This window comes from Hevea brasiliensis, chromosome 9 (assembly GCF_030052815.1).
Source record: "Hevea brasiliensis isolate MT/VB/25A 57/8 chromosome 9, ASM3005281v1, whole genome shotgun sequence".
NCBI classification, from domain to species: Eukaryota; Viridiplantae; Streptophyta; class Magnoliopsida; order Malpighiales; family Euphorbiaceae; genus Hevea; species Hevea brasiliensis.
The window spans coordinates 10,693,767-10,709,724 of NC_079501.1; the positions used below are offsets into that span (position 1 = coordinate 10,693,767).

Sequence of the window (15,958 nt, forward strand, 5' to 3'; positions counted from 1 at the left end):
ACGTGGAAGAATCGATATGATCGTAGGTCCCACCCGCCATATTGGATGCCTTACGCGGGAGCAGCAACAAAAACTGCCATCGCGGCGTCTCTCTATTTCTATTTGATTTTCAATATTTATTTATTTTATAATGAAAAAAATATTGATTTGATTGATAAGAAAAGAAACCCATAATTATTTTATAAAAAAAGAAGAGTCCTTTTCCTTTTCTTCTTCAAAATCCAATCACTCTCAAGCAATAAAGTCTTCAAATGGTGGTTGCTGTTCTTTTATAACCTTCCCAAATTTCATTTTTTTTTAACGTTTTTCCCTTATTTTCTACCGACGAGTTTTCTCTATCTCTCTCCATCTTTAAAGACCAGTAGAGTTGGCTGTAGTCCCTGGGCTTTTATTTTTTGTTGAATATGTTGACTCTGATCTTCTGAGAGAAAAAAAAAAGTGAGAGAGAGAGAGAGAGAGAGAGAGAGAGAGAGGGGTGGGTTTGGCCGTTTTGGGGTTGGGGTGGGGAAGAGAGAGAAATGGGCGCTTGTGTATCAACCCCGCAAAGATGCATAGGTGGGAGGAAGACACGCAAGAAGAAGAAAGGAGTCAGGAGAAGAGTGCCGTCTAGATTATCTGATGGATCACTCGATAAGTTTGATAAGCCTGCTTCTGTTGCTGCTGCTCCACCTGATCATTGCTCGCCCTTCTCTAACCCGACTTTTCATGGTCCACCTCTCTCTCTCTTATTGCCTTGTTGTTTACTTGTTTTGCGATCAAATTTTTTCTCTTTTCTCCTTTTTCTATGGAATGGTGGTTGATTTGACTTAGCATTTTACTGGGTTTGTGTTTTTTTTTTTTTTTTTGGGTTTGTTTGTTTGATGGGTAGCCATTGATAATTTTTGTTGTTTGGAATTTGGACAGTTTATAGTTTTAGATTTGGGTGACGATATCGGTGAGGTTAATCAGTTTGCATGAAAATGTTGGCAAGTGGCTTTTCTTTTCCCATGATTAGTGTGATATTGGTAAATGTGATGATAAAGGGTTGCTTTTTATTTCAAGTAAGGTACTGGCATGCATGTCAGTAATTGATTAGTACTTTCTATCCTTATTTTTATCGTAAGGTGGGGTTTTTCACTTTCATCAATCTCTACTTGTAAGCTAAATTATATTGGATGCTAATTCCATTTGGAAACATTTTAATTTTTCCTTAATGATTACAGAGAATGTGGCTTATGAAGATGATATAGACCACAACTCAATTTAGTTGACAGGCCAAACATCTACTTTTCGTGCTCTGTTGTTGTTGTTGTTGAAAGTAGTGGAACGTTTTACCAATTTTAGCTTCATCTGTGTCTTGGATTAGCGGATGGGTGTCTGATCTTTGGTAGAGGAGATGGGGAGTTTCTTTTCCTATTTCTCTTTTGTAAGATAGAGGTAGCTGGTGGTGTTGTTTTCCATTGATGAAGAATTGACTACACAGCATATTTTGGGCTTTCTAAGTCCATGGTAATGGTCTTCTGCACATTAGCACGGTTGCTATCTAGCTTCTGCATAAGTTTTGAGAGCTGGCCTTTGGCAAAAGCACTTCTTTGAATCCCTTCCAACACTGATGGCTCTGGCAATTATAGTGGACTAGCATTAATAGATTTCTTTAATCAATCTGTTGTTGCTATTTATTTACTTCTTTCAGTCATATTTTGTAAACGATTAAAGAACTGGGTCTTACCAAGAAGGAAGGATGACTTGCAATACTCTTCAATTGTGTTCTGTATTGATGAGGATTTTTTATGTTATGCTTGTTAATTGGCATGCAGATTCTGCTGATTGATTAATCAATTTTTGGGTTCAAATCTAGTTATCTAACAAAGTTTATGTACTTTTTGGATTTGAAAATTTTTTGTATTATCCTGAATTGTTCTTTCTACTCAAATACCATTTGGCTATGTTGGAGCAGCTTTTTTCTTGATAACTTATAACATTGACAACATTGCCACAGTTATCTTATTTCTCATGAAATCATGTTTAATCATAGAAAATGTTTCTACCTTTTATTTTTCCATTGATGCATAACTGGCTTTTCTACACTGCAATGGCAGCAGGAAGTATTGAGGAGGCATGGTTTGACTCAGTTGCAATATTTGAGTCAGATTGTGATGAAGATTTCGAAAGTGTTCCGGATGGTATGTTATTTGAACATTCTAATGCTCTCAGACATGACATTTTGCTTTTGATTTTCTCATGCTGATTTATAAGCCTATATTTGTGGAATGATATATGTGTTTGATATCTGCAGATTTGTTTTCTTTAAATGGTTTTGAAGGCTTACCACTGTCAAGTACTGCATTTGGCAGAGACACAAATCATGGAGACCGTACTGTCAGTATCCAACATACCTCTTCAAGTGATCAGATGAAGAAGACAGGGGATTTGTCAGCAGGAAACTCTGCTAGAAACTCTGCGAGTGAGGCTTTTAAACATCCCAATGGTCAACTCTTCAACTCAGACTCTGCAGATTCCATATCAAAATCTGAGGGACCTTCACAACCTGTGTTCCTTGATGAAATTGCGTCCTCTGTGGATGAAAATGCCAATAAGGGGGAAGGGTTATTAGATAATTGTGGAATTCTTCCAGGCAACTGTTTGCCTTGTCTTGCTTCAACTGTTGCACCAGTTGAAAAGAGAAGATCACTATGCTCTAGTCCACCAAGTGCAAGGAAAAAGGCTGCCTTAAAACTCTCATTCAAATGGAAGGAAGGGCACCCCAACAACACTCTATGTGAGTACTGTACTGTCAACTTTGAAAATTTGTATATCATATGGATACAAACTAAAGAAATCACAAAGCATCTTCGTTTTCAGAATAAACTGTCATGAATCATGCTCATTGTCATTAATATCTATCTCACAGTTGCACTTTGGAAAATCACTTAATCTTTTCCTACAGGGATCTGATGTCTAGCATCTGCATTATTCCAATTTTTGGTGACATTGCTATCTACTGTTAAATTTATTCTTTACATAAAAGGGGAAGTTTCTAGTTGGATTACCAAGCAACATCTGCTTCGTTGTCTTCATGTTAATGGTTTGACCATAAGAACATATGTTTTTGTTAACCTAGTAAATAATGAAGTTCTGAAACTGTAAACATCAGTTGTCTGGTTGCATTACTATATATCTTTGAGGCATTTGGAAATAATGCTTCATCAGTCTCTTTATACTTGCTTTATCTTTTTGTTTTAATGTTTAAATAAGCTGGGTGAAGTCACTCCTTCAATATCTCAGATCAGTAAATTCTCCACGTTCTATTTATGCCTTTTAAACATTCTTAGTTCTTTTCAGAAGTACAGTGTACTTGTTCACATTTTGTTTGGCCCTTCAATATTTTATCACATCTTCAAAATTCCCTTGTCCCCAAATCATATTCGATATGGATTGTGGTAATACTTCAAAAGCATTTGGATCCTTTACAAATCAGTGCAAATATGTAAATCAGCTATTAATTTATTAATTATTATTATTCTTTTATGTTTTCAGTTTCTTCAAAGCCAATTCTGCACAGACCAATAGCTGGTTCCCAAGTACCATTTTGCCCAATAGAAAAGAAAATGCTTGATTGTTGGTCACATATAGAGCCATGCAGTTTCAAAGTCCGGGGACAGAATTATTTCAGGTAAGACTGCAAGAACTATGAAGATGGATTTCAATTGGTTTACTTAAATATAATTTAATGCATACATAGTATGTATGTGCACAAACCCTTTGTCAATTAGTAATAATTTGTTTGTGATAGCATGCACATAATGTAGGTCCTACATAGTTGTCTTCTAACAAGAGTTGTTTTCCACTTGCACTTATATTCTGTATGGCAGGGACAGAAAAAAGGACTTGGCTCCTAACCATGCTGCATATTATCCATTTGGAGTTGATGTATTCTTATCTCCACGAAAAGTTGATCATATTGCCCGGTTTGTGGAACTCCCTGTTATTAACTCTTCTGGGAAGCTCCCAACTGTACTTGTTGTAAATGTTCAGGTATTCCTACTTTTTGACTTATGCTATCAGTGCATGTATATGCAAATATAAAGGTATCTGAAACAGTATACTTGAATGAGAAAAAAAAGTTTTCTGTTTTTAATTTTGTCTTTGCACAGCATTTTCAGGCTGACCATTTTAGGGTTTTGCAGATTCCATTGTATGCTGCCGCACTTTTTCAGAGTGAAACAGATGGAGAGGGAATGAATTTTGTTTTGTATTTTAAGCTTTCTGAGAGTTACTCAAAGGAACTTCCAACCCACTTTCAAGAAAGTATTAGAGTAAGATGGAACCCTTCGTAATTATGATTATAATACAACATATTCAAAAAAATTATAAGCCTGTTTGACACTGCTATGTATGGCAATGCTGCACCTGTCTTGAGTGACATTCACCCTAGCACTTGTGTGAAAAGGAAAAAAAGGAAGAATTATTAGTATTTTTCATGATGATGGTATACTTTGTGATGACGTGCTGCTGGATTTTTACATCTTAAGTTTTTAACTAGTCTTATTATTTATGCCTGTGCCTTATTTTTTGAACAGCGTTTAATAGATGATGAAGTTGAAAAGGTCAAAGGGTTCCCTGTAGATACAATTGTACCCTTTCGTGAAAGGTTGAAGATATTGGGTCGAGTTGTAAATGTAGATGACCTTCACTTAAGTTCTGCGGAGAGGAAGCTTATGCAGGCTTACAATGAAAAGCCTGTTCTTTCACGTCCTCAGCATGAATTTTACTTAGTAGGTTCTTCTGCAATTTCATTTATCTAATTTAAGTGTAGTTTATTTCATGTGCTTCCTTTCTAGACTGTATTTTTTTTTTGTTTGGGATCAGGCATATATGTCAAAGAAATGAATTAGTCTGTGATACAAGTTCTTTTAAATGCTTGATTCATATATTATGTTCAGCATTTCATTCTTATAACCTTTTTCTTCGGTCAATAAAAAGAATTTGATGATGTGAGTGCATTCTGACTCTTGATAGACCTGTCTCAAGTTGCTATTCCTGTTACATTGTTTCAAAATATATTCTTTGTGCATTGAGACTGGGTAACAAGATCTAATATGAAGCAGTTGTAATATGAATCAAAGAAGATAAAAAAGTTTGGTGTTCTTTCCTTATGTACCATAATGTTTTCTTACAGGGAGAAAACTACTTTGAGATTGATATAGACATGCATAGATTCAGTTACATCTCTAGGAAAGGTTTTGAAGCATTCTTAGACAGACTAAAGATTTGTGTCCTGGATGTCGGTCTCACCATACAGGCAAGAATATCCTTTATTATACACTTTTTTTTGAGAAGAATGCAAGTTGTTAGATGTTGGTTATATGTATATATGTGTATACTTCTCTTGGAATCTGTTGTTCATGTACACCTTGTTATTTGCATATGTAAACAGGGGAACAAATCTGAAGAGTTGCCCGAGCAGGTCTTATGTTGTGTGAGGTTAAATGGTATCGACTACATGAATTATCACCAACTAGGGTTGAATTAAGAGCCCTTCGAAGGTTTAGGTGCTTAAATGATGTAAGACATATATTTAATAAAGGCTATCTTTCGAAGAAATTTCTGTTCCATCAATTTTGCAGAATTTCTTCCATCAATTTTGCAGTTCCGTAACTCATCTCGATAGCTATAGGGGAAGAGTGCCAATATCATATTTGTACCATGTTGCATGAAAATCTAACAGAATCGGGTCAACATGTCTTGTTTGATTGTTTAAAGTTGTACTAATATGACAGACATTCAGTCCAGATCACAGCACGTGATATGAATTGTGGAATGAAATCATGATCAAGCCTGCGGTCATTATTTCTATTGCATTGAGGAGAGAGAGAACATCTTACTTTTTTAGCATTAATTATCTGTGTTTCAGTTGTACATCAACTCAAGGAAAATGAGAGAGTGAGAGATAGCAATTCATAAATTTAATAACGGAGCTTGTTTTCGTTTCACAGAGCAATGGGACTTCGGACACATTACTAACCTATCCAAGTTATATTGAGCGGTAGGAATCTCAAGCCTTACAGGGAGTGCGGGGTTTCCCCCATAAACCTTTATTTCCAGTTTAAGAGCCCTCTGGGTACCTTTTCCGCCCCAGAAAATTATCTGATAAATCCGTCTCCAAGAGCTCTCTCAGCTTCAGAAATCCAACTGGTATGTTACGTGTGAACTGGCTTTTCTGCAGCTTAAGCCTTTCTAATGAGCTTACATTGGTTGAAGCCTCCTATAAATTTGAACCAAATTTATTGCAGCTCAAATGCAAAGTCTGCTATGATTTCCATAGGCCTTTTGATATTGGCACCCTGCCAATCAAAAAATTATGTGACGAACTGAGATGCTGCATCCCAGATTGAGCTCCTACTCCAATTTTTTCAATGTACCCCACGAAGTTTTCTTTTAGAAAGGTCGGTATATGTCGATGAACTACCAGGAGATGCATTTCCTTTTTCGAAAACTTATGGGCCCTGTTACCTTGTCTTGAGTGAAGATCTAGCACACCCAAATGCTGCAAGTTTGTAACTGAATCAGGGATCCCTGAAACGAAAAAATTGATCGACGGATTTAACGAGTAGAGCTGAGTCAGGCTCCCTAACCATGCCGGTAAGTTTCCAGTGTGATGGTTAGCTGACAAGTCCAGTTCATGTATTGGACTTGGGAGCTGCCTGCAAGAATTCAGAGACATCCAGCAAAATGTGCTCTAATGCAGGTGTAAGTTCTTCAAGCTTCTGACAACTTGAAGACACTATCCACCAAGCCTGTCGCCATATAAGTACAGCTTTCGATGCTTTGGGAGGCGAGAACCAATTACTGGTGGGATCATTCCACCCAGGCCTATTAGGCCGCCGAGATCAATGACTTAAAGAGTGCTGAGATGTGTTATAGAGGGAGATAGCAGTCCTTTCATTTCAGATGGGAACACGAAATCATCTGTGGAAATGAATCCCGAAGACGTATTTCTGTAACCCTACCAGTTTGATTATCGCAGAGAATACCTTCCCAGTTGCAGCACCTATGCCCAACCCATTTCGCTAATCGGCCAGCAGTATCAACATGGATTCCAGCCTTGAAAGTAGACTCTTGAGGTCACGGGGGTTGCATACACTACCAGCATTTTGCTTAGCCTCCCTAACTCTTGTTATGGCAAGTAAAACAACCCCCAAGAACAGCTGACATGCCATTTTGCTGCCTGGAATGATCAATTAGATTCACTGATTCGATTTTTGCTAAAAGGGGAAATAAATATGAGGATACAGAGTTCAAGATTTTTATAACTCGAGAAGAAGAACAGTGAGTCAAATCTCAGTTTTGCTTTTTTCTTTTGTCTTCCGTTCACACATTTTGTAGCGCAGAATGGCATAAATGACTCCGAATAATGTTGCCCTCGGGTTTAATCTAAACTAATGTCAGATGTCGCTTCCCCCAATAGTCTCAAAGCGATTAAACTAATCGCTAACCCTTTCATGAATACGTCAAAATACAACAACACTATTATTCGTTGACACCTAGCAATTTGATTTTTTATTTAGTATTTTTCTAATTAAAATAAATTAAATTTAATTTTAAATTTTTAACTAATATATTTTAATAATTAGAAAAATTAACCAATGAAATTTAAATAAAATTGCTAAAATTAGAAACATGTGATATAATCGTAACTTTTTTGCCAATGGATATTCTCAAAATCAATCGAAGGTCCCCATGGGGATATTACATGTAATATAGCACTTTGGAAGGGCTATACCTTTCATGATTGTATTTTACATCAAATTATTCTGATATACCCTATTATCCATGAAAGAAAGATTTTACCCTTGACATCTACAAGGGACAAAAAGAGAGAGAGAGAGAGAGAGAGAGAGAGAGAGAGAGAGAGAGAGAGAGAGAGAGGAGAAGAAGAAGAAGAAGAAGAAGCCATAGTTGAGAGGGCTAGAGAAATGGAAACATGAAACACTAATTTGCGCAGTTGGATTAGAAATGGAACAAACATTGATCTTGTGAGTATCAAACACCAATACAAAAGCTTGATGCTTGCGTGACGTGAGGATTGGAGATCTAACAAATCCATTATAATGTCTAATCCAGCCTCTTAACGATTAAATTTTTGGGGTAAGAAACTAAAACAAAGGGTTTTTTACTGAAATTCCAAAACTTTTCCTCCTTAACTAGGAGATTGGGGGAAGGGACAACCTCAAACAATTAAAGAAACTACACATTTCACAATCTGAATAAATTAAAAAATAATAAGAAATGCTCTGGGTCAATTTTTCACTACTTATGAACATCAAATAAATGGTTAGGCAAGCCTCTTCATGCCCGCAAGAAATTGTGGCAATGGATTCTTCAGTAATGCATATGGATATCAAGGCTAGCTAGGAAATTATAGCATATTCTGATGATGTAGTCTGTCTATTGAAGCATATAAATGAATCAAGAGTATGGAACACGGCAGTAGTGCATATTTGTTGCACATTACACCTAGCAAAAAAAGTGAAAAGCGAGGGAGACAACAGATACACTTCCCAAAAATATTCTTGCATCAATGAATGGCTAACATCTAATTACTTCCATGTGACATAATCGATGAAGCAGTGGGACTGGTAATATCTTGCTCTACATTACCAAAGTTCGCTTTTCCAGACAACATTTTGATGGCTATTTGAGCAACTTCAGCAAACCAGTCATCCTCTGGCAAAGCACTGCCAAGATAAAGTTGAACATGGTACAGACAACTTAGAAGTTAGAAGTTAGTTTGCCAATCATATTCACAAAATAATCTGAGCTATAACAAAAGTAGACCCGAGTTTCTCCGAGGATGTTGTATCCTTCTACTGCATGGTTTATTTTTCATTTTTGGAACAAGGTTATTTTGTTTACTTTAGGGTGAAGAAGTACCTGTAAGGATCCACTCCAGTAGCAGATACCACATCAATTGCTCTTGCTATGATGTTTTTGATAACTTGATGTAAATTCCTAGACAAGTAGCGGCCTTCAGATGCAAACAGCAACACAAACTCCATGTCCAAATAAAACTGCACTAGAAGTTGAACAATTATGAGAAAGCCCTCCCCAGCTGTGTAAAATAACAGTCCCTTAAGACTATAATTATAAAACGAGAAGAACATGAATAATGATTTATTGTCCTTTTTCTTTTCTTTGATTCACTGGATGAGTTAAAAAATAGGGGGTAACCCTCCCTCTCCCATAAAACCCCCACCCCCATGTAGAGGGATTCAAAATTCAGACATCTTGACAGATATCACTAGTATTTATCGCTAGGGTATTCCCCTTGGGGACAATAATTTTTGTCCTGAAATATACCTGTTGAAGGCCAAGAGGACCTAGAGGCTTTGTTCCCTCCACGTCTTCCCAGAAGGTTTGATCATCAGAAAGCCAAAGGATCACCGCCTCTGTGAGTCTCATTAATAAAACTGTTGCAAACCTTTCCCTACCTACAAAAATATCACTTGCTATGCTTGCCACCCGAGTCAATTTTATAAACAGTTCCTGTATGGAAATATAGTTCGCAAAAAATTTTCATGACCTTGATAAATACAATTTCTATAACGAAGCACTTATTTATAGAACAAAAGCAGCTAAGCATAATAACAAGGCATCTCAGATGGAAGATTAACCAATATGAGCTAAATCCAGTCAAGAACATGCATCCAGTTCTGCCAAAATTGTAAGGCCAAAACGTAAGATTACATGGTTTGAGCCTGTGAACACCAATAATCTGATGTCTAGTGCATTTAAAAGCTGTGAACAGGACAATGAAATGCGAATATGGCCTGATTAAGTTACAACAAGAGAGGAAGGAGGGGGATTGGGAAGCAAAGAAACTGCCCTAATCAGTGAAAAGAATGAACACAATTCACCAAGTAGACTAAAGTTGAAGCACCCAATTCTCTTGTTCTAAACTGATACACTGCACTGCCTAAAGCTTTAGCAGTCTTCTCTGCTACCTTTGTATATACTCAAGAACATGGAATGGCAAGCTAGAAATAGTGTATATGACATGCAACAGGCATTAAAAAATCTACAAGGATTTGACCATGGTATAACTCATCTCAAAGGTTTTGTTTGGCAGTAAGACTAACATTTAACTGAAAGCCTTCTATTGAAATTTTAGTAGATCAAACAGATCAACATCAACACACATGGCAAGAACATCATGATAACATCCATGTTGGGTACCAATTGTCTCAAAGTTGCTGCTATATATGTTTTGTATGTATGTCAGACACAAGGGCACATTCAGATGCCCTTGATACATAGAGAAAACCAACATGTTCTAGCAACCTACAAAAAAGTACCTGAAAAATTGGAGACGGGAACCATTCAGGCTCCTCTGCTTTATCATCCATACTTATGTATATGTTTGCATTGAGACGGATGTCACCATCTTCTGTGAAGATGAGCTCAAGAGCATGCTGTCTACAGAAGCTATCTCGCAAACAATCAACTAAGCGCTGGAGTTTCCTCTTCCACTCTCTTTGATCTGGAAGTCGAGATTGCCTATCTGAAGCTCTTCTTGGTTGTTCATCCATTCTACTAGGCAATGGCAAAAGCTTCATGGCAGCACGTGGGAGCAGCTCATCAGCTAACAGTGATGCATTAGCTAGTAAAGCCATCTGCTGGGTTTCAGTTTCTGCCATCCTGACTATTTTATTTCCAGAACCTTCCAAGTACTCTTCGTTCTCCATTGAACCAGGTAATGCACGTACTAACAAATTTACATAGGAGTTGAACACCTGCAGAACGCCTTCCAATGCAAGACCATCCAACTGAAGGCTCTCAAGGGGTCCTACATCTTCTAGAAATTCCTGAATTCAGACAGTGAAGAATTAATGAAGTAAAACTTCTAGAATAGAGTAAAGGTAGCAATTAGGCTTAAGCCATTAGGCTTTTATATAGAAAACAGGTAGCACACAACTGCCAGATGAATATGGAAAAAGCAACAGCTATCTTTAAAAGAGGAAAAAAAAAATGAAGATGTTTATGTTCTTTAGTGTTGTGAAGTAAAAATAAATAAGTAAATAAAACAGGAACTGCAATTAATTACCTGAACCATTGAATTGAATCTGTTAGCACTGCCCGTAAGTTTTGGCTGCAACACTGTTGCATTACTAAGGGATGAAGAAGAAGTTGAAGGGCGCCCACCAACTGGTGGATAAGCAAGCAACCAGTCTTCTGCGGCAGCCAGTGCAGCACTGGTCTGTTCAATTCTTCTTAAATTGGCACTTAATGCTTGCTCCATACTGGGCCTAAAAAGTCTCATTAAAACTGGAGAAAGGGCCAATCCACGAGCTTCTAGCAAAGAACAATGACCCAAACATATTTGAATGCACTCAGCAGCAACCCTTAGGCCACCTGCAATTGCTGATGAAGCTAGAACGTGCCGTTTTAGAAGACTAGCAAAAACTTCAGTCTCTTTGACAGCCCAAGTTACGAGCTCTGAAGAATATGCAGGCTCCTCACCAAAAACTGCCAAGGAATCACTTGCAGCCTGTGCAATGGTTGAGAAGACAAGCTGTGAAAGTGCAGCAGTATATGCTCCTGCATTGTAGGATCGCATATTGTGGATGTTGGACTGCATCTTCTGGTGGTGAGAATTAAGTAACAATGAATGGGCACGGGGACCATCTCCAATTTTTTTCAGAGCCAAAACTGATGAACGAAGCTCTACTCCACGTGTAGAAGATTGGCTAGTGGTCTCTGCAAGTTGGTCAGCTAATCTTTGTCTTTGTTCTCTGATGGCAGTCTGCAATGTAATGAGCGCAGTTGGGCTCAGTGTGTGCTTCTTACTGGCTTCTCTGGCTAAACTTTCTCCTTTGTCAAGAGCTTCCATAGCTTCATCCACTCTCCTTTCAGCTAACAGAACATCAAGGGTTTCCAAGAATTCTATTAACCAATCTTCTGTTTTGGGAAGTTCCCTATTCTCAAATTTTAATAGGTCAACTGCTAGTGAATCTTCAGAATCAGCCCACAATGACTGAATGCGAACACGTTCAGCTAAACCATGAACCAGAGCTGCCTGAGTAGATAGGTGATTCCTCATGGAAAGAAGCTGCCCTTCAAGAGTTAAAATCTCCTTTGATGTCCTGCAAATTAAAGCTATGTAATTGTTTTCTCTATCTAGAAACATAACCCAGGATATACAGTGAGTAGCAATAATGTTTATTTAATGGAAGATATATGCTTGCTTGTTTGCAAACTACTGGCATCCTTCCAACAGCTGGAAAAACCAAGGTGGCAAAGCCATAAATAAGCATAGCTGCAAGGTAAGAGAACTTCAATCTGCTAGAAGTTTGTATAGTAATGTGCTGAACCATTTTAATGAACCATGAATCATGATACTGAAAGCACAAAAATTACTGTGCATCAACAAGCTGAAATAAACCAAGAGTATGAGCTGGTTTTCACTGAAGCTGCATGAAGAGATGAAACTATGGGCTTCATTTAACAAACGTATATTTATGATTCAAGAATGAAAACTTGATTAAAAAGTAGTAATTTATTGGTTAAGCAGGACTGAGTGAATAATATAAAATAAATTATAACTGCAACTACAACTAGATTTGGAGAGACGATGTTGATAAAAATCACATAGCCGATATAACTAAGAATTTATATTTCCTGTCCCCAACAGTTTTTATCTACAAAGGTGAAGTATGACTGTCAAACTTTCAAGGGATGAAATAGGAAATTTGCCTAAAACAAGTAATTTTAAGATGGCTATAAGCCAACCACTTTATGGGATATGGAATCTAAGTAATTTTATACTGAAGGCATAGGCTACGAGTGAAACAACTACAGTTTAAACCTGAAATTATGCCAATTAAATTCTTGTTTCATAGAATTTCCTTTTACATATATATATAGCCAGAATATTTGATCCGGAGTTCAATATTAAATCAGAACTTCCAATTAAGCCAATGTAGAAGCACGGATAGGGAAGTAAGATCAAATAGATTTTGCGTATAACCTATTGCCTACATGGGGGCACATCTCTTACAGAAATTGAATTGTTACTGGATATGGAAAAATTGTAACTATTCATGTCCTACCCTAACAATTCAGAGAGAGATGAAACCTGACTCTACTAAATGATACCTTCATTTACAACTATGCTTGTCACTATCCATCACTAGAACCCAATTTCGTAAATCCATGTTTATTGTTTGAAGAGTGTCAGGGTGAAGAATTCTCTCTGTTGCTCCTATTCCAGCAGTAACAACTAGCTTTGAGATTGAGCTTGAATCTCTAACATAGTATTACAGACAAATAGCTTTCTGGATTGTTTCCAGCAGACTTAAGTGGAAAGGAATAATTCTTGGCCTCTTGTACTACATTACCTGCTTATAAAACTTGAAAATCTTAGTTTTCCGATAGTTTGGAGAGTGTCAAGAGTGAAGAAATCTCTCACCGTATGAAGGCTCCATAATTAGCATAAACGCTTTTACGCATTTCCTCTGCGGATGCCTTCTTTAGCTCGATAAGATAAGAACACAAGTGCTTGATTTCCTACCATGAACAAAAGGATTATACTATAAACCTACAATAATAATGACGATCTTAATTATAATTAAACGTTGCTAATGGTAATTCCAAACACATGGTATACATTATTAACAGAGAGAGACCTTCTCGTTCATGGTCTGGCATTTGGAGGTGATGTAGGCATCGGGATCAAAGCTAGAGCTTTTGAAGACCTTTAAGCGATCACTGAGCGTTAGATTTCCTTCGAGCTCCGCTGAGTCTCCAATACTGGAAGTTCTGGACATTCTGTCCATAAAAGACTCTGCATCCTATTAACGAAACAAAAGAAAACAAGGAAATCAAATCAGGATAGGAATTGGGAAATTAAAATGGGAGATTGAAGAACCAGAGCCCAGAAATTGACATACCATTGTATTGTATTTGGTGACGTGAAGCAAGAGGCAGAGGCTGGCAATGGCAATGGCAATGGCAATAACAAGTTTTCTTTTTCTTTACCACCAACTACGCATGACCCGCTCTTTTCGTTTTGGCCTGATGATTGCCGTCGGATTATTATGTGCTTAACCCTTTTTTTTTCAATCCCTGATTTCAATTTTATTGGCAAGATTTTTCTTCCTTGGACTCAGTCAGCGGCTAATCTAGAAAAATTTTCAGTAGGAAAATACATGCGAGTAAGTAAATAAATAATGTACATAAATATTTAATTTCAATAGATATAATATTTATAATTTAATGAGGTAATGCACTTGTATAAATCAGCCAGCGAGTCCTCCAGAACCGGGAACCCTCAAATGCAATTTTGATGCAGCAGTGACTAGCAACAATGGTGCGACAGGAAAAGGCTGGTCCTTCGTGATTCAGCTTGTTGTTTTATTTTTGGAGCCATGCAATCTGTTACGTGTGGCTTGGATCCACAAATGACAGAGATCTTTGCTGCGAGGGAAGTTCTCAGTTGGCTAAAAGCCCGACATTTAATTCATGTTATTGAATCTGACTGCTCATCTCTTGTTAAGGCTATCAATCATCCAAGCATAGAGAGATCTTATTTTGGTAGCTTACTTTGTGATGTAAGAGAGCTTTTGTGTTGGCTCGAGTTGTTATTTCTATGTATGATTCGAATGACTGGAGTTCTTCTCCCCCACCATTCTTGAATGATTAAAAAAAAAAAAGGAAAATCTATGAGTGACCCAATCATTTATAAACAAAAACATCTAGAGCTCATCTATTATATATATAATATACAATTTATTTCTTGTATATTAATTTATAGTGGGTCAGAGAAGATCTATCATAAATAATCGTATGAAAATTAAAATTTATAAAAAAAAAAATTGTTCATTATGAATGACTTCCAATGAAAAACTTAACTAATAAAATGAAAAATAAATCGATATATTCATCAATTTTTATTATTATGACGGGATTTAGATTTTGACTCCGTTGCTATATGAAAATACAAGTATCAAAGATAAATTTAGTGACGAGTCAAAATTCTGTCACAAAAATATTAAATAGCATTGGATACGTCCCTTTTATTTCATTAATTTATCGTTAAAAATTAATTTTTTAAATTAAATATAAATTAATTATTACAAATAATCTCATCACTAATAAATTTTAACCATAAACTTATCACTTACTTATATTATCTACAATAAATTTAACGACAAGTCAATCATATCCTTTAATAAGTAATTTTTTATTCATTTTATACATCGTAAAGAAAATCATGTAATAAATTGGCTCACATGTTATGGAATTGATATTTCTCTAGATATTTATGAATTTAAATGTTCATTAAATTAATATATTAACCAAGGTTTTGTTACAGCAATATATTTAACTAAGTTGATTCTTGATATCATCGGCGTTTTGTTTTCTATTTGTAACAAATAAATAATTATAAGCAAAACAAAATCAGTAAGAATGAATAAAAAATTCTTACGTCATCTTGAACATTAAATAATGAAATTTCCTAACTTTCGTTGATTTTCAACAAGTGAATGGGATAAAGTTATATTTGATGAAAAGTAATGTATACTTTAAAATAAAAATATAAGTAAGATAATGCAGTAATAATTTTAATTTTAATATTTATTTTATTTAAAATATTAATAATTAATAAGTAATAATAATTATAATGATTAATAATTAAATAATAGTAATAATTAAATAATAGTGATAAAGATAAAGATAATAATAGTGAGTAGTGGTAATAAAATGAAAAAGTGATCAATCGATAATAAAGATGATTATGTAATAATAATGATAATAATAATAAAATCAACTATGATGACTGGCGAGAATAATGATGGTAATAGTAGCTTAACAGGTTTGTTTAGTTTGATTGGAACACTGAAGTCTTAAATGTTGTCATGATTGTCCATCGGATATTCCATCATAAATTAATTAGAGCAAAACGTAGTTATGACAATCA

General features: G+C 36.0%; 2 protein-coding genes and 2 pseudogenes across 7 annotated transcripts; 1 reads left to right on the forward strand and 3 right to left on the reverse strand.

The window, feature by feature from the left end:
* The first annotated feature begins 219 nt into the window (after nucleotides 1-219).
* LOC110668498 (uncharacterized) lies at nucleotides 220-7,520 on the forward strand. 6 transcript variants are annotated; one of them, XR_009151207.1, is made up of 11 exons: nucleotides 221-708; nucleotides 2,079-2,162; nucleotides 2,276-2,758; nucleotides 3,517-3,652; nucleotides 3,852-4,014; nucleotides 4,167-4,295; nucleotides 4,560-4,754; nucleotides 5,159-5,281; nucleotides 5,417-5,544; nucleotides 5,976-6,174; nucleotides 6,273-7,520. XR_009151207.1 is itself a non-coding variant. In XM_058152830.1 (10 exons), exons 1-9 carry the CDS (start codon nucleotides 519-521, stop codon nucleotides 5,510-5,512), a joined length of 1,599 nt encoding a protein of 532 aa, XP_058008813.1. In that variant the 5' UTR covers nucleotides 221-518; the 3' UTR covers nucleotides 5,513-5,544; nucleotides 5,976-7,520. The 6 variants fall into 6 exon arrangements, 5 of the variants coding, with proteins under 5 accessions (XP_058008815.1, XP_058008813.1, XP_058008812.1 ...); XM_058152830.1 differs by having other exon boundaries at nucleotides 5,976-7,520; XM_058152832.1 differs by lacking the exons at nucleotides 5,976-6,174; nucleotides 6,273-7,520 and having other exon boundaries at nucleotides 220-708; nucleotides 2,303-2,758; nucleotides 5,417-5,583.
* On the reverse strand, nucleotides 5,929-6,703 carry LOC131183051 (probably inactive leucine-rich repeat receptor-like protein kinase IMK2; annotated as a pseudogene).
* On the reverse strand, nucleotides 5,929-7,199 carry LOC131183052 (DNA damage-repair/toleration protein DRT100-like; annotated as a pseudogene).
* A 763-nt stretch (nucleotides 7,521-8,283) lies between the features above and the next one.
* On the reverse strand, nucleotides 8,284-14,069 carry LOC110668461 (exocyst complex component EXO84A). Its single transcript, XM_021829696.2, has 8 exons — nucleotides 13,929-14,069; nucleotides 13,665-13,829; nucleotides 13,448-13,545; nucleotides 11,084-12,122; nucleotides 10,335-10,844; nucleotides 9,340-9,525; nucleotides 8,914-9,050; nucleotides 8,284-8,717 (listed from the first exon to the last, which is right to left on the reverse strand). Exons 1-8 carry the CDS (start codon nucleotides 13,929-13,931, stop codon nucleotides 8,576-8,578), a joined length of 2,280 nt encoding a protein of 759 aa, XP_021685388.2. The 5' UTR covers nucleotides 13,932-14,069; the 3' UTR covers nucleotides 8,284-8,575.
* Between the last annotated feature and the right edge of the window lie 1,889 nt (nucleotides 14,070-15,958).

Coding starts and splice junctions, on each gene's coding strand:
- LOC110668498 (XM_058152830.1), top strand. CDS start 519: ATGGGCGCTTGTGTATCAACCCCGCAAAGATGCATAGGTGGGAGGAAG. Junction 709..2,078: donor CTCTAACCCGACTTTTCATG/GTCCACCTCTCT, acceptor CTGCAATGGCAG/CAGGAAGTATTGAGGAGGCA. Junction 2,759..3,516: donor GCACCCCAACAACACTCTAT/GTGAGTACTGTA, acceptor TTATGTTTTCAG/TTTCTTCAAAGCCAATTCTG.
- LOC110668461 (XM_021829696.2), bottom strand. Junction 10,845..11,083: donor GATTCAATTCAATGGTTCAG/GTAATTAATTGC, acceptor GTCTGAATTCAG/GAATTTCTAGAAGATGTAGG. Junction 9,051..9,339: donor GTCCTCTTGGCCTTCAACAG/GTATATTTCAGG, acceptor CTTCTAGTGCAG/TTTTATTTGGACATGGAGTT.